This window comes from Sphaerodactylus townsendi, linkage group LG05 (genome assembly GCF_021028975.2).
Source record: "Sphaerodactylus townsendi isolate TG3544 linkage group LG05, MPM_Stown_v2.3, whole genome shotgun sequence".
Classification (NCBI taxonomy): domain Eukaryota; kingdom Metazoa; phylum Chordata; class Lepidosauria; order Squamata; family Sphaerodactylidae; genus Sphaerodactylus; species Sphaerodactylus townsendi.
Window position 1 is genome coordinate 96034206 of NC_059429.1, and position 24570 is coordinate 96058775.

Here is a 24570-nt window from a genome sequence, read left to right on the forward strand (position 1 = left end):
AATAAATATCAGCTTACTGTGTTACCAAAATGCAAGGTTCATTTTAGCCAACATTTCTAGTAGGAAAATCAGTAAGGTACCAAACCATTTAATTAAAAGAACCAAAATACTACTGAAAAAAACAAACATTACTCACCATCTTCCATGACTTCAATCATTCCCTGGTATTCAGTCTGAGTGGGATCAACACTCCTGAGAGGGCGAATTACTTTACCCGTGTAAACAGTCGGATCAGCTTCATCTGTGATGCCATTCACTACAAAATGAAGTAACACGTAATACAAACTTTCATCAGGAAACTTGCACATGGACGTTATAATTATTCTAACAGGTTGGATCCCACGGAACCAGACAGGTGATGCAAGATATTGTCATCTCCCCTACTCCATTCAAAATTAATGTTGTGAAATACCAGATGGGAGGAAAAAGTAGGCAGAGTCCTCCACAAAGCACAAGTTCTCCTCATGAAAGGAAGAAATGGCATAGAAAGAAAGCAAAATGGAGTCTATGGTATTGAAGATTATTCAATAGCAACTTTTGCCAGCAACCCTTCTCCTACTTGTCTCAGAGCTTATATTTCTAACTTCCATTCAAATGTTGCTAAAGTGGCTGATTTACTATGAAATAATAGCATAATTACTTCAACATGTTAAGAACTTGCGGTTAAGGTTTTGATAAAGTAATTATTCATTCTGGAAACTTATGCGCTGCATTGGATTCCCAAACTACAAAACTATCTTAAGCTGAATTATGACTGATTGAGAACTATCTGATCCTGGAATCTACATATACTTATCCTAGAGCTACTTAAGTTAAGAGGAAATCAGCTCCTATGAATGGGAAACTTCTCCCTGTCAATAATAAATATTTTAAATGGAAAAGAGACAAGGGCAATTTAGATAAGGCAAAAAAAAAAAAGATCTATGTGCTATGGACCTGGATATTTGCTAATGTAATCTTTTTACTCTACCAGGCAACCTCTGTGTGGAATGCAACATTTGCACAGGATTCAATGTTTACTGTCCCATGATAATTCCAGGAAGGATTGTGAAGATCAGGCCTCTGCACATTGGTTTTCACACACATGCAGCCTATACAAACATTATTTCAAGCTTATAGGTTGCCAGAGTAGCCTGATGTAGGACATGTAAACTTATTGATCAGGGGCAGTTTTGCTGCCTCATTATACATACGTAGATTCTACGCAGCTAGAAACCCCCAGACTAATACTACCTGGACTGTTTGCATGGCTGGGCATCCTGTGGTAAGCGAGCACGTTGGCTGGGGCACATGCGTTCACATGGAGGTGCTTTCTCTCCCCCCCCCCACTCTCCTCCCTCTGCTGCGTAGCTATGAAGCCTGGCAGGCATGGACCTCCACAGACATGCTGCCATCCCTGTGCCCGTCCATAGCTACGTAGCAGAGAGCCAGGGTCTGGAAAAAAAAAAGGGAAACATGTCCAAGTAAAGCGCTTTCCGGGGAAGCCGGTTGCTCAGCCGCCCCACATTAAACCAGAAGAATCACAGATAATGCAATTCTTGAAAAACCTGGGGGGTGGACCATGGAGTGGACTCGAGTTCGGAGTAGGATCCATGCAAAGTTCCCCCGCCCACACACGGGTTTTATACCGTGGTTAGCCCACATTTATTGGCCCGTGCGGAAGGGGCCAATGTGAAAGTCCACTCACTGGTGGTGAAGAGTCTAATTCCCCAGTAATTGCACTTCAAGGAAAAAGTAACAGTATTTAAAAAAAATTCTTCTGGACAGTAGATATCACTGTATGTCCAGATAAACATATTTGTTATGTTTTGCTTACATATTCTTCTTCTCCCCCCCACCAAACGGTGAGAATTTAAGAACATGAGAAGTTCAAATAAAACATACGGTTTGATTGAGAAGCTCCTTGTTAGCTAAGTAGCATTTATCCTTCTCTTAACCAAAAAAGTTTATGCAGGACAGGGGGGAGAGGGATTGGTACTGAGGAGGCAAATTCAGATGACATCACCCTCCCAAGGGAAGCAGAGGAATGATTTTGTTTCTTTCTCCCTTCTCATTGAAGTCCATTGCAATGTTTACAGGGGTCCACCCAACATAAGCAGACAACCAATATGAATATGTACTATCATGTGACTAGGTAGTTAAACAGTACCTTATTCCATTTAATAGCTGCTTTAATTTAAGAGTGCTCAGACTGCCCAAGAAAATTCCATTGTAGTTTGTCAGAGGACACATTTTTGAATAATGAATTAAATTCCTTTCTTGAATCAACACTGTTACAATGTCTGGGTAAAATCTGTTTAGTGCAGCTGTCAATATTGAAACAGTCTCCTAAACTGAAACCTCTAAACTCAAAGATGCTATAATTTGGCTGTTGTGGGTTTTCTGGACTGTGTGGCTGCAGTCTAGTAGATTTTGCTCCTAATGTTTCACCCGCATTTATGGCTGGAATATTCAGAGGCATTTACAGACAAATCACTTTTACACCCTGAAGGCTAACATGCTTGTCCTGAGACAGCAATGCTTTGTAAATCTTTACAACAAAAAGTCATGTGTTCACAAACATACAAAAGTTCTCCTTGAAACTTCTAAACCAAATAGTGCTATCCGCTTACAATGTAAATAATACAAATACTGACAACTTGTAAATAATCTATCATAGTTTTACAATCATGTTTGGGTTGGGCTGACCAAACTCCGGTGCATTTGGTTTCAGAATCCCTTCAATGGCCCAATTCTTACAGCTCTAATATACAAAACTCTCAAAGTAGTATGTGTTTAATAATATTTGATTCTGGCTCTTCCGGGACTACAGTCAACCACTTTCTTACATGTGCAAAGTCCTCAAAGAAAGAGGGATATTCAAAAGCATAGCACAGTGAAACACTGATGCAGAGAGTCTTAGGTGACCCCTATGAAAGGGTCGTTCAACCCCCAAAGGGGTTGCAACCCACAGGTTGAGAACCACTGATTTAAAAAGTTGCCTCAATGAGTAGACCACCATCTAAGACAGACCTGGGCATTATACGGCCCGCGGGCCACATCCGGCCCGCCGGATGACCCTGACTGGCCCCCCTGCCGTGCTGGGGAGCGAGGCGCCTTTGAAAGCCCTGCAGAAGCAGGTTGCCTTGGCTGCCTTGGCCCCCTGCCTTTTGGCCCGGCCCTCCAGAAACTTTTCTGTTTCTTATGCAGCCCCATGGAAAAAATAATTGCCCACCCCTGATCTAAGACCTCAGCAAGTGTCCTTAGGCAAGTCACCATTGCTCAGCCCCCAAACAGTCTATTTCACAGGATTGTCGCAAATACATAGAATGTGTATCATGCACTTTGAGCACACTGTTACAAAAATACAGAAAAGTATGACTCTAAATGTCCTAATTAGAGGACATTTGAAGTTGCCTTTGACATTCATCCCATATATTAAATTTATCAACAATCTTCTGGATTTCAATTACTTTGGGCTAGAACCAAAGAACTGCAAGTCTAACTCTGCTCACAGAAAAGCAAAGTCAACTGCACAAGTATTGCTCTAATTTTTGTTGGTATAGCTGTAATTATAGACACATCTTTCTTACCACCCCCTTTCTACAGCATCTAGTACTCACCAAAAGCTGTTAAAGGTTAGTTGACCCTGGGGAATGGGACAGTGGGACAACTGCAGAAATAAAGGATGGAAGTATCTGTGTTCCTTTGGAGGGGGGGGGGGATACATCCAGCCCATAATATTTTTAATTAACCGGTGTCATTAAATACCCATCTCTCTGCTATACCAATGCTACAGAATTTTACTCCCCTTCAAAAGCATTTTTCCTGACAATGACAATGTAATTTGTTAAATATATTCTTCCTTGAACTTGTGATTTGTAATCTAAACAAATACATCTGTGTTATATATAAAAAGATGTGCATTTGTAACCTATATCTTTAAGCCACTAAAGTTACACCATCCTTTCTTGAAACACTTGCTTAAATAGAAACCAAACGTGGGGTTTTTTTTTGGGGGGGGGGGGGGGGCAAAACCACCAGACTGGAGCAAAAAAAAAAAGAGAGAGACTGTAGATTTCTATTTCATGGCTGCTTAATCCTAAGTATTAAAGTCTTGTGCACAAAGATTTTAGCACCTGATTTTAGCAAAATTAAGTATGCTGCCAACAGTCCCACTTCTGTTCGTACTGCAACTAAGGCAACATTTTGTTTGAACCGCTTTGGAAATGATCCCTTCACATTCTTTTGAAAGGCACTTCTAGTCTTTTCTTGGAAGTTATAATTTTCCTTCAAAGATTAATTACAGTGGAACCTCGGTTTTCGTTGGTAATCCGTCCGAAAAGAATCAATGAAAACTGAAACCGATGAAAACCAAGGCAAACTTTTCCATAGGAATCAATGTAAATCCGATTAATCCATTCTAGGCACTCAAAAAAAAAAATACCAAAACCACATTTTTTTGGTGAATAAACAATGTTTAATGCTAAAAAGAGTAACAAACAATAACACTAGGACCAGCTTCAGAGCCAGTGGACCAATGTCGCACCAGAGAGCTGTCCAAAGAGGTCTGTTTCTGACGCCTGTTTAAGATTTGTCTGAAATGGGGCAAGACATTGGCATTAAACAAGTTGCAGACACGGCCTGCAACAGCTTTTTGTCCGGGTGATTTTTCTCCACAAACCCATGCACCTTACTGCAAATCGATGAGAACAAAGGCAAATCGATGAAAACCGAGACAAATTTTTCACTGAAAAAATCGATGAAAACCTAAACCAATGAAAACCAAGGTTCCACTGTATTTTGGGTAAGAAATTATCACTTTTCTAGTACATTATACAGTTTCAGACAGAAGCTAACATCCACTGAATAATCACGATTGCATTCCCTGAAGATCAACTCTTAGCTTAAAAGAAAAGCTTAATTTTACCTGTATGTGTCTTGTTCACTTTCTCTGCACTGACTTTGTTTCCTTTGCCTTTTGATAAACTGTATTCAACCATATCTCCAAGTTCCAGGCTATCGATATCACCACAAAATTCACTGCAAACAGATAACAGGAACAGTCCATTTGTATTAATGATTTGCACCAATTAGGGTCAGGTCAGTGTTAAGAAGATGATGCTTAAGGAACTAAATGTTTAAAGAAAAATACCTAGAAGTGCCAAATTGAATTCATTAATTCCCCTGCGTTCTTCATCTAGATGTATTATACATTTGTTACTATTTAGGCATACATGGAGCAATAGTTCCAACTGCAAACTGATTTGACATGATTATCATTGCCTCAGAAACCCAGTATGCTGGTTACATTGCAAACACGCCCAATGGTGACATCCACTATTAACATTAAGTCTACACAATAACACAGTATCTAATTCTGAACTGACCCCTTTAAAGTGGACTAACATATCTACACAATGGATCACAGAAGGGATTTTTAACTATCACAGGGAAGCCACAGATTTACAGAAAAACCTGAAATACAAAAAAAATATTTAGGTTAAAAATCCCAAAATAATAGAAGTGTTTTTTTGCTTTGAGATGAATGCCCATTGAGATCTTGAAAGCCGTTCTGAGATCGTGTGCTCAACAACCACAGTATTGCCAAGCATTCCAAACCTAAGCTTCCGTCAGTCCAAAACAGGGGGAAGGGGACTGAAAAAGGGAGTTGGGTGAATGTGAGAGAAAAGGGCTGTGAGGGGGTGAGAAAACTGAAGACTGGGTGGGCAGATGAAGGGAAATCTGTTGGTGGATAGGTGAGAGAGAAGGAAGCAGGGAAAGAGCACAGCTATGGGGGTGCTCTTGGAAGAAAAAGATAAAACAGCATGGGGAGGAGGATAAATGAGGAAAATAAGACGTGTCCAAGTAAATTTTGTGGGTCTCCTTCTAGCTTTACTATAATTATAAAGAAGGATTTTATAAGAAAAAGTTCTCAAGTTCTTTTTTTGTTAGGCTTAAGGGTAGCCTTATATCAGCAATATTATGCTAGTTGGCATGAAGATCTGAACTTGTTTTACCTTCTTCCCCACCCAATCAATCTGTTCCACAGAAGAAAGTGCAATAACCACTGCATGCAAAAATCTAGATGCTGGGACACTAACCCAATAGTAACATTACAAAGAGCCCTCTACAACCCAAACATGGAAATTAGAATAAGGCAAAAGGTTTTCTTGCATCAGGCTGTGATGATGGGCAACTGGAAGAGCAGCCACACCCATAAATACCAGGGGAATTCAATGAGGATTCAGTTAACAGAGAGAAATAAGCTAATAAGGGTAGCAAGGCCCCACTTTTCTCAGGATACTATCCAATCTCCCCTTTGGAATTTTGTATATTTCCAGATATGCCACACAGTTTTGAGCCCACGCTTGAACCAGAGTACTGAGGGTCTACATAATGACTGCTTCACATTACATGTAAAGCAGCTCACCACTTAGATCTCCTTCCACTGTTAAGAAGGATCTTCAAAACATTGCTGGTAGACACTAGGAGCCTCAAACAGTAGTGTAGGAATTCTAGTGACCAGCATTGTTAAGTATTTAGATGCTGTTATGGCTGTGCAATGTGCAGTGTAGCTCCTAAATGCAGTCACTTGCCTGTAATGGAAGAAGATCTCCTTATCATGATTGGCTGTTTCAATAAATCCAAAGTTATCTTTTAGAGTTGCCACATATCCCAAAAGCCTTTTTGAGCTGTAGTTCCTACCAAGCATTCTGACAGATGTAGCTGTCTGTAACCCAGTTCTCTTCACTTCACAGACAGTAAACTCAACCTGCATGGAATGAATACATGTTACAATGACTGAACTAGGTAATGGTTTAGCAGAGTTGGAGATTTCATGCACTATACTGTTCACTCACTGAAACTACCATAACCTTGGCAGTATTGAATCTCTTCAGAATGCCCCATCTTATTTGTCACTGTACTGCCAATGTCTCCAAACCTTCCTATACCATTCATAAGTTCTCCCTACATGCTGTGCTGAAACACTTAGAAGGCAATAAGGCAGAGACATAGTAAATCATAATTAATTTAGTAGATATCTCATTTTTCTACAAAGCAGATTTTGATTCCTACCATGTTTCCCCGAAAATAAGACAGGGTCTTATATTAATTTTTGCTCCAAAAGATGCATTAGGGCTTATTTTCAAGAGATGTCTTAATTTTTTCCATGATTTTACGCCCCCCATGTGACCAGATTAGCTGCACCGGGGAATCTGTAAGCAGGGCTTATTTTTGGAGTAGGGCTTATATTTCAAGCATCTTTCAAAAATCCCCCCCAAAATCATGCCAAGTCTTATTTTCAGGGTCAGTCTTATTTTCGGGGAAACAGAGTATGAGAATACTTCTAAAACAAGCAGCAATATGCAGATATTATGAATAGTTATATTGCCTTATCTCCTATTTGGGGAGAAGTAGATCCTTCCACATCCTTGGCCTGATAGGGAATGGTCAGCTTCTCACCACAGTCGTCATAAGCAATAATTCCCTCTTCAGCTTCCTAAAAGAAACACAAGAAGTGAAGCTAATTACCATCCAACTCATGTTGGTCTAGTCACTAACAGAACTGTGGCACAGTAGCCAGAGCTGCAAAAACAGCTTATTAATTAGCAAGAAAATTAACCTAGCTTTTCAGTGTTTACACATGATGTATTATATTTTGTAAGAGTCCCTGCAACTACTGCATGATTAACATAAAATATTTTGAATTTTTTTAGATTTCAATATAAAGGAAATGTGAAGATGAATCGACTCTGGGTGTTTCGTGACCCAAATGTTCAGTTTTGTAAGCAGGAAATCTATACGGTATTGAACAAACAATCCAAACCCTACAACCCATGGTCATTTCCATAATTCGCTAGCTTTAAACAAGGGTTCCTGGTAAGGACTCTGATTACTCATTTAATGTACATGTAGTCTACCAACACAACACACTGCATAAGCCATCTACCTGTTAAGACCCACTATTTTCAGGACCTCTTGTTTAAAGAGAATTTTGTTGTGTATTGACAAAGGATGCGCCTAGTTCCATCCCAGGAATTATAGTTAGCATTTATTAGCGTATTCAGGAGCAGCAGTGGAGTAGTGGTTAAGAGCAGGTGTACTCTGATCTGGAGGAACCAGGTTTGATTCCCTGCTCTGTTGCCTGAGCTGTGGAGGCTTATCTGGGGAATTCAGATTAGCCTGTACACTCCAACACATGCCAGCTTGGGTTAGTCGCAGTTCTTCTGAGCTCTCTCAGCCCCACCTACCTCACAGGGTGTTTGTTGTGAGGGGGGAAAGGAAAGGAGTTTGTAAGCCCCTTTGAGTCTCCTATAGGAGAGAAAGGGGGGATATAAATCCAACTCTTCTTCTTCTACTCCTTTCAGCCTGATGCACCCATGTGGTTTGGCATTTTATTTGAGGTATTTGTTCTTCACCCTTCTACTAATTTATTTCCATGCCAGCTTCTGAACATTCTTTAAAAGCCATTATGGACACAATCACCAAAGCTTCATTAGATGCTGATGGTTTAGTCTGCTTTGACATGAAGGGCATATGCCCAATATCTTAGGGATTTAAATTTAAATCATCATGCAAAGTATCTGCAACTGGCTGTGCGTACTCTAGGCAACTTTGCCTGAGGTAAGACTACATGAATCAACTATCAAGCACCCCAATTTGTTCTTGGTCAACACTAGTGTCAATATTTCTACACCTGATGAGAGCCTACCTAGAAATATGCTTCTTTTTCAAAATAACCGAACTGTTACACCTGGTATTCTGAGCCTCCAAGATGCAAATCAAGATGTAGCACTTCCTCAGGTAATATATTTACTCAAAGCATGTATATGCTGCCTTTGCACCCATACAGGGTCCCCCAAGGGGACAAACAAGGCATTAAAACATTAGAATCATTTAATATTTACAATATTTAACTATAAAAACATACAAAAACAGATGGGGTTGGCTGTCTGATGCTTCAAAAAAATTCTGTCTGCCCTGAGGAGAGAAAAAGCACCAGTGCAATTGTTACCTTCTCTTTGCCTCTGCTTGGACTGGCAGATTTGGCAGAACTGGCTTCCTTTTCTATAGTGCCCACAAAACGATGATCTGACTGGGTATGAAATGAAACAGTACCCTTGGGAAGTTTTTTAATTCTTATAGCATGATTTCTTTGAGCAGACAGCATGTCCTAGAAGAAAAAGGCCAAGAAAATGTTAAGTGAAGTAACATAAAATGGTGCACAAATTCTGGAAAAAAAATCAAGGTTTTGCTTACAGGAACCACTGTGAATTCTACTTCATCTGAAATGTGAAGCTGATTGCCATCTAGAATTTCACTGAAGTGAAAGAACATGCGGGCATCTCTGTCAACACATTTAATGAAACCAAAGCCATCTCTCATTGCTGCAATCACACCCTATGGATATAAGAAAAAGGTTATTTTAATTAGTGAAGAATTCTTAGAAAATCTGTTGCATATACACACAATAACTACCGTTAGCTACCAAACAAGTCTCCCTTGACTCAGAAGGCAAATTTGCTACATTCTGAGAATTTGGTCCTACACTTTTAAGGAATTAAGACATTTAGTCAGTTCCATACAGTGTATCAATCTCTCAATACAAGATTCTTCAGATGAGGTCAGGATTGCCATTTCCTTAGATTAGTTCAGCCTTGCAAATAAGTCCACCAAAAAAAATCACACTTACTGTTTTTTTGAAAAAGTCTTAACTGTCCACAAATGACTGCGGTGGCCATTGTTGCCCGAAAGTAAAAAAGAATGATCATTGGGACTTACCTGTGAAGGGTCCTTCTCCTCTGAGTGTAACAAGGACATCTTGTGGGTGGTTCCCATTGTCCCACTGGGGAAGCAGGAAATTAAATTTCTTCCTCTTCCTGTGGAGAGGGACTGCCCCCTTTGCTCCAATGTGGAGACGCTGAGAAGTAGTAGCCTAAAATGATTAGGACTAACCAAAAACCTAACTTTAACTTAATTTAAACTTTATAACGGAGGACCGGAAGAGGAACAATGAAGGATAACATTAATGAACTGCACAGATTAACTGCGAGGTCACAGGCTGTTAGTAACTGTGGAATGAAAGGCAAGAAAGAGAAAGGCAAACGGTGGCAAGGGAGGTCAAGATGTCCTTGTTATGCTCAGAGGAGAAGGACCCTTCACAGATAAGTACCAATGGTCATTCTCCGCTGAGCTAGAGGACATCCTGTGGGACCTCTCAGAGCAGTGTCCCCTTAGTTGGGTGAGCCATCCTTGTAGGAGGACAGAACGTGTAGCTGGATCTTGTGCCCAAAGGCTAAATTGGAAGAGCTAAAGAGATTGATTTTGTATGTTTGATGAGGGTTGAAATGGAGGACCTTGTAGCGGCCTTGCAGATCTCCTCCACGGACATGTTCTTTGAAAGGGCAGTGTTAGCTGCCACTCCTCTGACAGAGTGGGCTGTGATGCCCGGAGGGTGTTTCGGCTTCATGGTCCTGTACACCTCCATGATGCAGAACATGAGGCTATGGCTGCTGGTGCTGCTGGAAACTGCTTTCCCCCTGTTGGGAGAGATTCAGAGATAAAAAGAGACTTGAGATTTCTGGAATGGCTGGGTCCTGATGAGTATTCAAGGACCTTTTGATGTCCAGATTATGCCATAGCACCTCCTTGGGAAGCTTTGGGTTTGGTATGAATGGTGGGAGGCACAACTCCTGCTCCCAGTGAAACGGTGTCCACCTTGGGTCTGAAGCTGGGGTCGGGCCTGAGGATGATCTTGTCCTTGTGGAAGATGCAGTCTGGATGTACCAATAGGGCTGCGAGTTCTGACGTGTTGTGCTGAGATAATGGCCACCAGGATCACTGTCTTTAGCGGAGCATGCTGATAGAGATGTGAGCTATGGGCTCAAAGGGCGGCTTCATTAACTTGTTGAGGACCATATTCAGACTCCACATCGGGAAATGGTAGACCTGGGGCTTCTCCCCGGCTCTGGCCCCTTTAAGGAACCTGATGATGTATGGATGCCTGCTGGTTTGTTGACTGTCTCCTGGAGAAGAGCATAGTGTGGGTGATGCTGGCGAAGAGGCCTGTTTCTAGGAGGGATTGCCTCTCAATTTCCAGGTGGTTAGCTTCGACTTGGCGGGGTCTGGGTGGAAGATGGAGGTTGGTGCAACCTGTCCCATGGTGTGGGAAGCTCCAGAGGTGGTCAAATAGACAACCGTTGGTAGTGTTGAGAACCAGGGTCTTCGTGGCCAGTTGGGGGCCAACACTATGACCTCCGCCTAAGAGAGGGACACCTTCCTCAAGAACCTGGGGATCAGAAGTGGCGGAAATGCATAAAGAAGCACCTCTGGCAATGAAGCGGGCAGGGTGTCCATGGCCCCACCTCCTTGTGGAAGTATCTGGAAATGAACCTTGGGGTCTTGGTGTTGTTCTGGGTGGTGAATAGGTTCACCTCCAGAGTGCCCAGTTGTTGGGCTATCCAGGTGAACAATTCCCCTTCAGGCTTCATTCTCCCTCCAATATCTGTTGGTGGCTTCACCAATCTGCCTGGAGGTTGGCTGTCCTTTGAATGTGTTCCGCGTGTAGGGAGAGGAGAGTCCATTCTGCTAACCTTAGGATCTTTGACGCTTCTTGGTGGAGGGCCAAGGAGAGTGACCACCACCCTGGTGGTTGAGGTACGCCTTAGTGTCAATATTGTCTGTCCTGACCAGGATGTGCTTTTCCTTCAGATGGGCCTGGAAGGTGGAGACAGCAAGGAAGACTGTCTGCTCTCAGTTCCAGGCGACTGATCAGAAGAGATGACTTCTTCGAGGACCATAGGCCCTATGCTGGGTAATTTTCCAGTGAGGCTCCCCAGCCCCACTAGCTGGCGTCCATGAAGACCTGCAGTAGGATCCAGTAAGCCTTCCCCTGCCGCAGTTTGGAGGGCATGGTCCACCATGTCAGGATGCACTTAACCCGTCTCAACCTGTCTGGGAAGGCTGATGGAATGGTGACACTTGTTGGAGATGTCATCCTGAAACAGCTGTTGCTAGGCTCTGGTATGAAACCTCCCCAACTGGAGAGCGTCTAAAGTGGAATTTACTAGGCCCAGGAATGACGATAGAGCCATGAGGGAGGGTGATCTGCCGCGAATGGTCTGAAGTACTAGTTCCCTGATTCTGATTATCTTTTTGGGTGGAACAAAGAACTTATTGGCTGAGGTGTCGATGATGACGTCCAGATGTTCCAGTCTCTGGGTGGGAACGAGAGAGCTCTTGTCTCAGTTCACCAGGAAGTCGTGGGCCTGCAGGAAGGACAGGACCTTGATTGTGTTGCTCTCCACCCGAGCAGTGGAGAGAGATCAGTTGAAGATGTCATCCAAGTAGGGGTGGAGTGCCACGTTGGACCGGTGCAAGAGGACTACCAGGTCCACTAGTAACTTGGGAGAAGATGTGAGGAGCCGAAGAGAGGCCGAATGGCAGTGCTTTGAACTGATAGTGACAGGCGTTGATGCAGGACCGCAAGAACTTTTTGTGCCCCTGGAAGATAGGGATGCGGAGGAACGCCTCCATGAGGTCTATGGAGGTCAGGAACTCCTGGGGTGTAGAGTTTCCATTCAAAAGTGCCTGTGCTTGATGAAGTGGTTTAGTAGTTGGAGGTCTAGGATGGTCCTCCAATCCCTGTTGCGTTTGGGTACAATAAAGATTGAATACACACCTTCTCCTCCCTATGGTCTGTGGAGGTGATGAATTGTGTACAGGGTGCAAGATTTCTTGGTTGGGTTCTGGGAGAGAGAGAGAGGAGACCAGTATGTCGTGGGGGGGGGGGGGTAGGATTCGAATTCTATTTTGTAACCTGAAGAAACTACTTTGATGGCCCAACTGTTCGCTTAGGACTCGACCCATTGGGGGTGGGGTAGGGGGTGAAAGCTGTTAATCTGCCCCCTACCTGGCAGGGATTGGCATCATGCCCTACCTTCTGTTGTCAGGATTGTTTTGTCTGCCTTGTGGGTGAACTTTCTGCTGAAGGGTCTCTTAAGAGGCTGCTGACAGGAATGGCTCCATGATGGCTTTCTGGGGTCCTGGCAAAATCTGAGAAGGATGTTGTAGGAGAGAAATGGCTACTAAGGGGTGGGCATTTGAGGCTATGAGGCATGACCCTGTTCTTATCTCTGGACTCGACAGAATCCGACCAAGACCTTTGCCAAACACTTTTTCCCCCCTGGAAGGGGCATGCGGTCACAATATTCTTAAAGTATAAATCTGCCTGTCATGCCTGGAGCCATAGAACTAGGAAGGAGGCCCTGGTGGAGACCATAGCCCTGGGAGCAAAGGTCAGAATGTCTAGGGAGACATCTTTTGGAAATGCTGCTGCTTTGAGGAGGAGGCGGATGTCCTCTTGCAGGAGCAATACCATACTCTTCCAGAGGTTTCTGCAAGATTATTTTGGGCAATTTTTCCATCTAGAAGATATTATCACAGAAGTCTGGTTTTGCACTTCTCAAAGCTATGAATTTGTCTTTGCAGAGATAACATGCGTTCTCTTCATACCAAAAATGTTATAAAATAAACATACAGAGTTGAGGAAAAGACTCATTCCTTAGGGGAAAAAATCTGCATAGTATCAACCCTTTATCTCTTAAGTTTCAAAAAGTCTAATTAAGAGAAGATTGTTTAGAGTGGAGTAGTCTGCACAAGGAGTTAAGTGTGAGGAGGGAGAGGCAAGCAATACAAATGAAAGTGAAACCTTTCACGTAGAATACTCCACAAGCCTTAGGATTTTTGTAAGTATAGCTGAAGTTTATCATATTATTCACTCCCCGGAGAAGAAAGTCTACAATGACAGCAGAGGATAAAAGAAACCCAGTTTGGGAATATTTCAATGAAGTTCCTCTGCCTATGGGTAAGGCACAAATACATGCAAAATGCAAACAATGCAACAAAGAAATGCAAGACCTGGTGGCCCGAATGAAATTGGAGATAGACCCGTGGTGGCGAACCTTTGGCACTCCAGATGTTATGGACTACAATTCCCATCAGCCCCTGCCAGTATACTTTCTGATGTGTATATTTGGGCTAACTGGCTAGGCAGTATTTTAGATTGTTTAGTATATGTAACAATGCTTAATAAAAGTTCTGTGATAATAATAAAAACCAAAAAGTTATTATCATAATTCAGGACTGCTAGTAAACTTAACCAAATTGATCCTAAATAAAATGGTCTTCAACTGCCTCCTAAAGAGTGTAAGTGAGGGGACCAGGTGCACACCCCCTCCCCCCCAGGTCACTGTTTCGTAATCATGGAGCTGCTTCTGAAAAGGGCATCTCTTGTATGTCCACCAAATGAGCATCTTTGATTGATGGGACAGTCAGAAGGTGTCTCCTTGTGATCTTAATTCACAGGTAGGAACACACTGGAGAACACTATCATTTCAAAGCCTCTAAGTCAGGGAAGGGTTTCAAGGTCAAAACCAACACTTTGAATTAGACTTGGTAGCAGATCAGTAGCAAATGTAGTTGCTGTAATAATATAGCTGGTCAAAAAAGATGGGGGGGGGGGGGGACAAAAGTGCACACTCAGCTTCTTGGGCTCTGTTAACACAGCTTGTTATGTTCTGGCCTCAGCTTTAAAGATACAAGGATACTCTTCAGATTTTGGGGAGATGTAAAGTTTACATCAGAATGGATATCACCAGACCTTTACAGATCTAATGAGATGCATCAGGCAGCCCTCCTGTGACACAAGATCAGCAGTGGAACTCCTTCAATGACAGAATCTCCATATATGATCAAAGGATATGGCAACCAAATTCCCTCTAATTTAGTTTTAGAATATTTTAGAATAATTTAGTTTTAGAATTTCCAGAATGCTCCCACTATAAATCATCAGATCAGAAGTTGCTTTTAACACCCAAAGCATTCCATTAGTTGAGACTTGCATCATGCAACTACATTATACTAATAAGGCTACAACTAATGTCTTCAAGCATTAATTTGCTACATCTTCAGCTGAAGATACATCCCCTTCATTCAGGCTTAGAAGCCTATAAGCCAGACATCATGAAAATATTTTAAAATTAAAAAGGGCAAAGAAAAATTGCGTCGGCAACCCCTACATGCTTTACAAAACCCACCCAGAAACAATCTTATTTATGAGTATCAGAAATGGCTGAAAATTTTAACAGCCATTTTGCAAGAAATTTCTCCCTGGCAACAATTGTTTGGAACAATAAAGAAAACATGCAATAACAGATCAACCACTGACAAAAAGAAGTCACAAAAACATGGCTCTGGGGCAATCACTATCTTAATTTAGGTATGGCCACCATATAAAGATAGGTTGGGAATTCAAATTTCATTATTAAGAAGCTTTTAAAACTCTTTGCTGCTGAAGATACATCACTGCCTCATGGGAATATGATTCTTCCCAAAGCCAAGGGATTTGCAGTGTGCTAAACATTCAAAATAATTCCCACTACCTCACTCATTATTACAGGAATGTAGTAATGGCTTAGCTGCAAATCTAAGCTTAGCTGCAATTCAAGAACGTAAGAAACATATGACTATAATACCACACAAAAGTCATACTCTACTCCGATCTCCCTACAGAGAACACTTAATGCTTACCATTTCTCTAGCCTCGTTAGTAAACTGGAAAGTATTGGGAAGAACTTCAATATTAGTGGCTCGTTCCAACTTGTCACGCCGGTCCGTTGAAATGTTGAATCTAACATGGTCACCTTCTAAAAGTGTCACCTTTGATTTTGTATCTTTATCACCAAAGGGGAGTTCTTTAGGAATCACAAAATCAACTTTTATGCGCCCAGGCAGTGGGTCATTCTGATCATAGGATTTAAACAGAGAGAAGTGAAATTAGAACAGGAACAGCACCAAAGAAATACATAATATTGCAGAGCACTGTACCCACAATGGAAGAGGGTGCACAGTGAATGGAAACAAAGTTTAGGATTTCCATATAAATTGTTTTTTCCAAATTCTTCCCTTTACTCAGTACCATTTATCACAATGTTGAACATCAAACTACACTACATGTAAAAAGCTGAAAATTGAATGAGTTGCACAATTACCTGATTTTTGCTGGGTACTTTTGGAATTACTTTGGTTACTGTTCCCTCAAAGTGTTCAATGCTGATATCTTCAAAAATAACAGTTCCTTGAGGCAAAAGTCTTACTTCGGTTGCAACTTCTTTACCCTATAAGAAAAGCCAGTCAGTCAGCTATGTGGAAGTTGCATGTTGCTCACAGACAAATTTTTAATAAAATATTTAAGGCTGCTTCCAAAGCCATTAACCTACTATTATTTATTTATTTTATTAAACTTCTTTACCACCCTTCCCCGAATTAGATTTTAAGGAATTTGGTCTTACATTTCTGTCTCTGATTGTGAACTCCACATCATCACCAGGCTGTAAGGCATCTAGGTCACCTTTAAATTCGCTATAGTGAAAGAATATCTCCTTTACAACATCACCCCTTTCAATGAATCCAAAGGCTTCCTGCAAGAAGGACACAAATATTTAGCAAGACATTAACTTGGCACAGATCACCTAACAGACCCTAGCTAAAACAAAGTTTAAGGAGGCTGGCAGTCTCTGACCTGGATAGCCCAGGCAAGCCTGACCTCATCAGATCTCAGAAGCTCAGCAGGGTCACCCTTAGCTAGCATTTCAATGGGAGACCTCCAAGGAATACTCAGACTGCCTCCAAAAAAAATCCTACAGAGTTGCTATAAGTCAGTTGTGGTTTGATGGCCAAAAAAAGGCAGTCAAAGAGGAGAAACTCAATGCTTAAAGAAGTTCAATAGTTTAAATCATTCTAAATATTTTAGAATTGGGAGGAAGAACACTGTTACCAAAAGTGTAGACTTTGTGCACTTTTCTCTTCTAGGCTAATGAATGGGTTATCACTGTTACTTCAGACGCAAGTGAAAGATGCAAAGTGTTAGTTACCTTCATGGCACAAACTACTCCTTGACACCGAGCTTGTTTCTTTTTCAAAAGCATAATGTTGCGAGCACTTACAGCACCAGTACTAGAAAGGAAAAAAAAATACAAGGAGGACAAGAAGATTTCTCAATATTTTTGCTACAGACAACAATTCTTAATGGATACATATTTGGTATATCCAAGCCCCCACCCCCCTTAAGTGACACATTATTTCAGCAAGGAAATGTCAGTTTATATACTTGAAAGATGCCATGGCAGTTTCAGATGTTTTTTAAAAGCTCCCAAATAAAGAGCTAAACTGAGTTTCACTATTCATCAGTTTTGAAGATGCAGACAAATGAACTATAAACTTTAATAACAATTCCAAACCATAGTACCTTTAGCAACACTACTATGATTGAGAGGTCGGTGTACATTGAACAGCAAGTTTCACCTTAAAGCAACAGCCCTGGTTTTTGGAAACTCTAGTTTCTGGAAAGTTTTAGTACTTAAGACAACATGAAATCACTATGCAGTAATTTATTTCATAATAAACTATCAACTTACTGTTTATTTGTATCAATAATAAAGTTTATTTTATCTCCAGTTTCCAGCTGAACATTTCCTTCAACATCTTCTGGGGTATAAGTTAAGTAGAATACTTCCTGTGGGGGGAAATTGATTCAGGATTAATATTTTGCTAGCACAAGAATAAAAATAGACTCTTTTAACTGCTGAAGTTTAGTGCTTGAGAAAATACTGGTTATTTATAGTATTGTGTAGTTTTATGAAACTAAAAAAATTCAGTAATCACATTAGCAGCCATTAACTTTTCTACTTCAATATTTTAATTCATTTAGCTCTAACCTGAACTTCTGAAAATATTTCAGAATTATAAATTTAAGAAACATCAGATTTCTTCTAATGAACTTCTGTTTAATGAATACAAAATTAACAATTTACATTTAAACTTTTCAAAAATCAGGCACAGTATTAGCTACCTACTCTAACAAATATTTTATATTTTAGCATAAGTTACAAGGGAGGATCAATCAAAAAGTTTTAAGTAAATACATAAGTTTTACCCCATTACGTTCGTAGCATACACTCCCTGTTGGACTCTGACCCGGGGCAGCTGGAGACTTACTCTCTAAGTTGTGAGGAACAGCACACACAACCTACCAGTCAAAAAAAAATCCATTGCTAATTATTTCCAGAGGCAGCATTACGCATCACAGATTGTTAGTTATCTTCTATTATACACTCAGGGATGCAGTTTACAGGTAACCCACAATAGTACGTCATGCTGCAAAGGTTAAATCTTACAGAACTTATGTGAACTGTAAGAGTTGTTCTTGGTTAAGTAAAACCCCAGTTTTATGTATTGCCAAAACAAGAAAAAATTAAAATTGATTTGAGAAAAATGTGTAACTAAGGAGAGGCATGCTACACTTAACTCTGTCCTTGTCTGTTTGACCACAGCAGATGCAAATGGCATGCATTGAGGGAAAAGAAAAAATAAAACATCACATCCACTAACTTGTCCATTTATTCGCTCTTCAGGTAATGTTTCTGTTTTTATCTTCACCAGTTTAATAGCAATAGGTTTTCCAGTTCGCCGATCAGAAGAGACTTCAAATTCGACATCATCTGTAAAACAATTGAAGCCAAAATAATTTTTAGTTTTCAGTTATGTGTAAACAAAATGGGCATTGACAAACACACACAACTCTACTTAGGCAGCACTTCTGTAGACCAAAACCAATAGCTTTGTTTCAAAACTGCTTGTCAGATGCCATGAAAACATGTCTATAAACAGATTGCAACCACTGTAAAGACCTTCTTTCGACCTCAGTCAGGAACAGACTCTGATCATGTATCATACCCACCTCAGCTCCTTCTATACAGCATTTATACCCTATCCTTTCTACCATTAAAGGACATTTTCCACACTGACCTTTCTGCCATGGACAACCTGCAAGTGGTCCATTAGAACACACTTGCAGGCTCCTGCAGTTGCACACGGTCTACCATTACTGAATCTGGTCGCAAACTAATCTACCATCAATGAACATGCAAGGAAGCTTGTCTCAAAGAGGAGACCCAAAAAACACCCAAGGAACACAGTTTGAAAACCATTCTGTAGTACACTACTTCAACCAGGCAGCACTTCAGGAGTAATACCATAGCAAGAGAACAGTTTACTGGCTACATACAGATGTCTCCATAACAGGAAAAGGTGTTAAGCTTTGTAACTAAATTACATATTCAAATTCAGAAAGTTCTACCAGTCCCTTAATTACCTCCTACTTTAAGTTCCTGTAGGTTGCCATTATACTGTGAACAGTGGAAGAACAGTCTTGCTTGCCGTTCTGAACACTGAATGAATCCATAGGAGGTCAGCAGTTTCTCAATAACCCCAGTTTCACGCAGTCCTGCAGAAGTACCATTGGGGTACCCGTTGTGTCCATTGTTATGGAGGAGGTTTGGATCAAAGCTCATCTGAAACCAAAAGGAAAACTGTTAGCTCTTGCAAGAGCAATTCCCAGTCCTTTGTTAGTCTTACTTAATAAAATGAAGAACTACTACTGAGTTTACTAATGTTTAAAAACTATCAAACAAGAAAACTGACTTCTATTAGTTACTGAGGCATAGGGTACATGAAATACATGCCATCAGCTGCAGAACTCAGCTTTAACAAACCTCACACAGGTAACTCAACTTACTATATATGTGTCATGTTGCAATCAAAATCAGTCTATATACTGTCTGCATTTGCTTACACATGTCATCAAGTGTAAGATAGAGTGGTTCCACCAGGCATATGGTTGAGGCAGCTACAGCTGACCACCTTGCATCCCCTTCCAATCTCTGATTACCAACTCTATTAGTCAGTTCTATCAGGACCCCTTGGTGTTGTTCTTGTGAACGTTTATTTAAATTTTACTGAACTGGAAACTTAAAATGTCACTTGGTTCTATTATGTTTTATTAAAAGTTTTATATAGATATGTAGTGAGCCACAATGAGCCCGGAAGAGGGGGCATAATAAATCCAATAAATAAATAAATATTTGAAAACCAGAGCCAAAATATTACAAACTTAACCTCAAAATGACTTCCACAATTGCTTCAGTCCTTACACTACCCTTAAAATTTTACAAAACATTGGGACTGCCAGGTATTGTCACTTGCCATACTCATTCATTGCAAGAGTTCCTTCAGCAACTGAAATGGATCTGTCAACTCCATAAAATGGAGAGAAATGATTACAGATGAATGGCTAATGTTGAATATTCCATAGCTTTTCAACATGTAGATAAAACAGTCTTCAAGTCTTTAATCATATGGGACTTTTACAACAGCTTTGTTAACAAAATTAATCCAGTACAGTTATTATTAGGGCACCCCCCTAAGGTGTTATTAGCAACAACTGAAAACACCATGCAAGTTCAAAACAAGGCATTGCCAAAATCATGCATTCTGATATTATATTTTACGCATGCAGCAATTCCCTGTGTATCTGTTTAAGAAAAACAATTTTCTGCTACGCTGAACAACCACAGAGATATAAAAATCCCAAACTTTAAAAACTGCCAGGTTTTATGACTAAGCCGATCATTTGCTCAACTGCACTGAAATCTGATAGAAACAGCTATGTCATCAGCTGTAGTAAGCTCTTGACCTACTCTTCAAGAACAATGTTGCATATGAAGTTCACAGTCAGAGTCTGAAGTCAAAAACTGCAATATTCAACACACTAACTATGGAGTAACTCCAGATGAGATCAAGAGGATAAGCATGTAAGCATGTATAATTATGGACTGAAAAAGTCTTTAGAGGCTTTTTAAACTGAGACTCAAAAGTGATAATATGTCACGTTGAAAAGTGGGAACTTTTTATCTCTGAAGTAAATTCTTCCCCCTCCCCAAATCCTAAATCACCCGAAAGAAACATATTAACATACCGTATATACTCGCGTATAAGCCGAGTTTTTAAGCACATTTTTTGTACTGAAAAAGCCCTCCTTGGCTTATACATGAGTCAAGGCTTTGGTAGATCTGACAGCTCCCTCTTTTCCCACCATGGAAGAGAGGAAACTTTGAAAGACCCCCACAGCAAGAGAGGGGAGGCTTTGCCTCACTGGCATCACCAGGTGGAGGGCACAGAATGGCCCAACGTGGCCACACACCCCTGCCAGGCTGAGCATGGGTGCAAGTGCTCCAGAAAGCCCTGGCTACACGAAGCCATACTGGCTCCATATATTAATATAGCTGGGTTGCTATCAGACAGGTCCTGCCTTTGGGCTATCTTTAAAGTTATGGTGAGTATTTTTAAAATTATAATTTTTACCTGTAATGTAGGTTTAACATGTTGTTGTTGCCCTGAGCCCTTTTGGGATGGACAAGGTATAAAACTAAAATTAAAAATGAATTTTAAATTTTGTTTATAGCATACCCATGAGCCTTTGCTGAATATGCAAATTATTAATCCTCTGCGGGATTATCCTACCCCCCCAGCCCTGCCTCCTTTTGCAAATCCTAGGCACTCCTGCCCAAGGTGGCAGTCAGAGCCCTCTCTGTGGGCACGCGAGTTCTCATCTCCCCTTCCCCTGGGAGACAGGGCGATGGAACTTTTAGTGCGTGGGAGCCCAGGGCGGGGAGGAGAGATGTTGATAGGTCCCTAGGCTTGGTGCGCTTAGCAAAATCCGCGAATTCAGTTTTGCAGGGAGTCTTCCTGCCCTGAAAAAAATCCAGATCTTGCCCAGAGGAGCCCTCCCTGCAAAAGCAAGTCGTCTGTTGGGTTTGCTCCAGTGGCTTCCTCTGATCCTTGCTGGTGGAAAGGTGAGGAGGCAGCCAGCCAAGTGGGCAGAGGGAAAGGGATGCCTTCGCCCTCGGCGCTCTGCCCTGGGAAAAATGCATCCCCCCTGTGCACGCGAACACACACACACACACCTCCTGCACTTCTTTGGCTGAGGTGATGCTGTTAGGAAACGGGAAACGTGGGACACCCGTGCGTGGAGCTCCAGAGGCGGCCGCTTCCCTTGCCCATTCCCTTTCCTGCGAGTAGGCAGAGTCTCCTCGAAGGGAAGGTGTAGTGAGTTTGCATAATGAGACAGAGTCAGTTGCTTACTGTAAATGCCGACAGAAGGGAAGCGGGGTGCCGCACACCCCTCCCTCCCCCTGACTGTCAAAGCCTTGCAGCAGGCTTGCTCTAGCTGCCATGGCAGCGGGAGTGAGGAGCAAGGTGCAGAGATCCCCTGCCCACCTCCATCAGAGACTCAGTAGGGGAAGCTGGCTGCTGCATTTCCCACCCTCAGCTTATAAGTGAGTCAATAAGTTTTCCCAGGTTTTGGTGGTATAATTAGGTGCTTTGGCTTATAAATGGGTCGGCTTATACCCGAGTATATACAGTATTACAAAATTGGCAACATTAGAAATGCAGCAATCCCTCTGGAGAGGATGCTCACAACTCTTAAGCTGGTTGGTCAGAGATCCTGTCATACTGTAAATGCATCAAGGAAAGCTTCTCTGTTAGATCTGTGTTATCATTTTTCCAATTAAACTTTAGTTTTGCTACAAGCAGAAAAAAATAAATTCAACCAACATTTTATAAGGCATAAAATAAAGTGGCAATCCCCACCCATCAGACACCACACACAAACATTAAGTTTCTGAAACAGATACAGGAATGCACAATCTGAGAATCCAGCAACATTTCCAGCTGGTTCAGGTGGCATTTTATCAGGTAAGTTGTTACGGAGATTTAATACCTGTGACATTAGAAGTGAGAACAAAAGTACATTAAGAGTTAACAGCTAAGATCACCATGCTGTGATGACATGTCTGTTAACTGACACCCTGACTTACAGATCTCTGATAAAGGGGGGTCCTCTTCTGTTTTTTAGACCCAGATGATGTAGAAGATGAAGAGAAAGGTAAAGGATGAGAAGGAAGGGGAGCTGCAGGAGGGGGGAGAGGATCTGATGACACAGTATAATGGTTCTCCATCTCATACAGCTGTGATAACATAGTACACAGTATAACTAGTCAATAGTTAGCACATCTTTAAAATACATCCAAGTAACTATCAAATTCCATGTCTCAAGAGACTTGGCTGGAAGTGAAAAGTAGTCAATCCAAATTTCGCATTTCATATGATTACAGCATCAATTGTATGAGAAAGCTCTATTTCTAGGTCAGTAATTCCTCTCCAATAATGTCTGAGATAACTCAAACTACCAGAACCCTGACTCTTGCACAAGAGTAATAAGGGAGAGATGTCACTGGAGAAAAATATGCACAGTAGACAAAGTCAATGGTTGTCATGTTATACATGTTCTTGCACTACAACAAGAACTTGCCCAAATATGACAGTGTTATATTTCTCTCTTTCCCACTTTAAATGGAGAACAGAACCCTTCACTCTGAAGAGAGTAATAATAGGTACTTAAGTAGGAGCCAGAAAAAACTGCTTCTTGTTACACAGGTTCTGTTTTTTTGTAGCCAAGGCTTTGAGTAAGAGGCTCAAGGATTTATGCCCATGGCATATTCAACAAACCTTCTAGAAAGCACATTCATATACTAAGGTTCCATTTTAAGATAGCTAACCTATCTTTCGCAACACTTCCAGACTTTGAAAGATAGACAGTTCTATCTTTGCCTTCTCATGACTTGGAGAACACAACATACCACCTGAATTTAATGCGTGATCAGTTCAACATTTGATCCTTAATTCAATTTAGCATCATTTCAGCAACAGTGGCAGCAAGTTCACAGAAGGCATGAGATCTACCACAGCTTTATTAAACACATTAGGCATATGCTATTGCACAGAGTAGAACTCAACAGAAAAAATGCTGCGGACAATTTATCTGAAGTGTAAATTCTACTGAATGTATGTCACTCATATTTACAGACCGTTGCTAGTTAACTTTTGTCCCATGCCAAAGCCATAATGCAGGGAAAATATCACATTAATGGGTAACTTTTAGTTTTTGAAGACAAGGAGATTTTAAAATCTTATACCCTGGAACAATCCTTATTTTACATATTTAATGCTGCCTTGAGTCAGACTATTGGTTCATTTAGCCAGTGTTTATTTGGGTTGGCAGTGGCTTTCCAAGCTTTGGAGATGAAACTCTTCCTACCTAACATCTTTAATTAGACAGGCTGGGAATTAAACCTAAGAACTGTACATGTAGAGTATATGCTCTACAAGAAAGGGATAGCTCCACCCCATACTACACTGAAAGTCCCATTTCAGACATCCTCAGCTATTTTAAAAAATGATTTTGAGAAACGTGACTCGCGTTTTAGATGGTCATGACTGCAGTAACTATTTATTGTTTATTTAGACAAGTCTTAGAAAGCTTTAAGTCATCTCCTACTCAAATATACCAGTCATGAGAACTGCCACACTATTAAAGAGAAAGCACATGGTATCAGTTTAAGCTATAAACATAACTAATCAAATAGTTCTTTCCTAAACTCACCATACCATTTCTTTGCTAATTTAGCACAGTGGTGGTATAGCCTCAATTAACTAGTTATTAACTGTATGTCCCAGCTAAAGGTGGAGTTCCCACAAACAGATCAGGAGATTCTGTTAAATACTCTCAAAGGCAGATAACTCAGATTTCAAGAATATGGATCCTTACGTTTTTTACAGAAGTGACAG

General features: G+C 41.1%; 1 protein-coding gene across 4 annotated transcripts in view; it reads right to left on the reverse strand.

The window, feature by feature from the left end:
• Positions 1–24570, reverse strand: part of CSDE1 (cold shock domain containing E1) — a 43878-nt gene that overhangs the window by 13351 nt on the left and 5957 nt on the right. For 2 of the 4 annotated variants that reach the window (XM_048496214.1, XM_048496213.1), the window contains 14 exons: positions 19196–19394; positions 18433–18542; positions 17978–18070; positions 17460–17557; positions 16917–16998; positions 16335–16463; positions 16035–16160; positions 15574–15786; positions 9244–9384; positions 8999–9157; positions 7376–7483; positions 6579–6754; positions 4910–5022; positions 137–256 (listed from right to left, as the gene is read on the reverse strand). In XM_048496214.1, coding sequence (XP_048352171.1) covers positions 137–256; positions 4910–5022; positions 6579–6754; positions 7376–7483; positions 8999–9157; positions 9244–9384; positions 15574–15786; positions 16035–16160; positions 16335–16463; positions 16917–16998; positions 17460–17557; positions 17978–18070; positions 18433–18542; positions 19196–19394 — 1867 coding nt within the window. Of the gene's footprint in view, positions 1–136; positions 257–4909; positions 5023–6578; positions 6755–7375; positions 7484–8998; positions 9158–9243; positions 9385–15573; positions 15787–16034; positions 16161–16334; positions 16464–16916; positions 16999–17459; positions 17558–17977; positions 18071–18432; positions 18543–19195; positions 19395–22760; positions 22911–24570 lie in introns of all 4 variants that reach the window. The other 2 variants (XM_048496211.1, XM_048496212.1) reach the window with 2 other exon arrangements.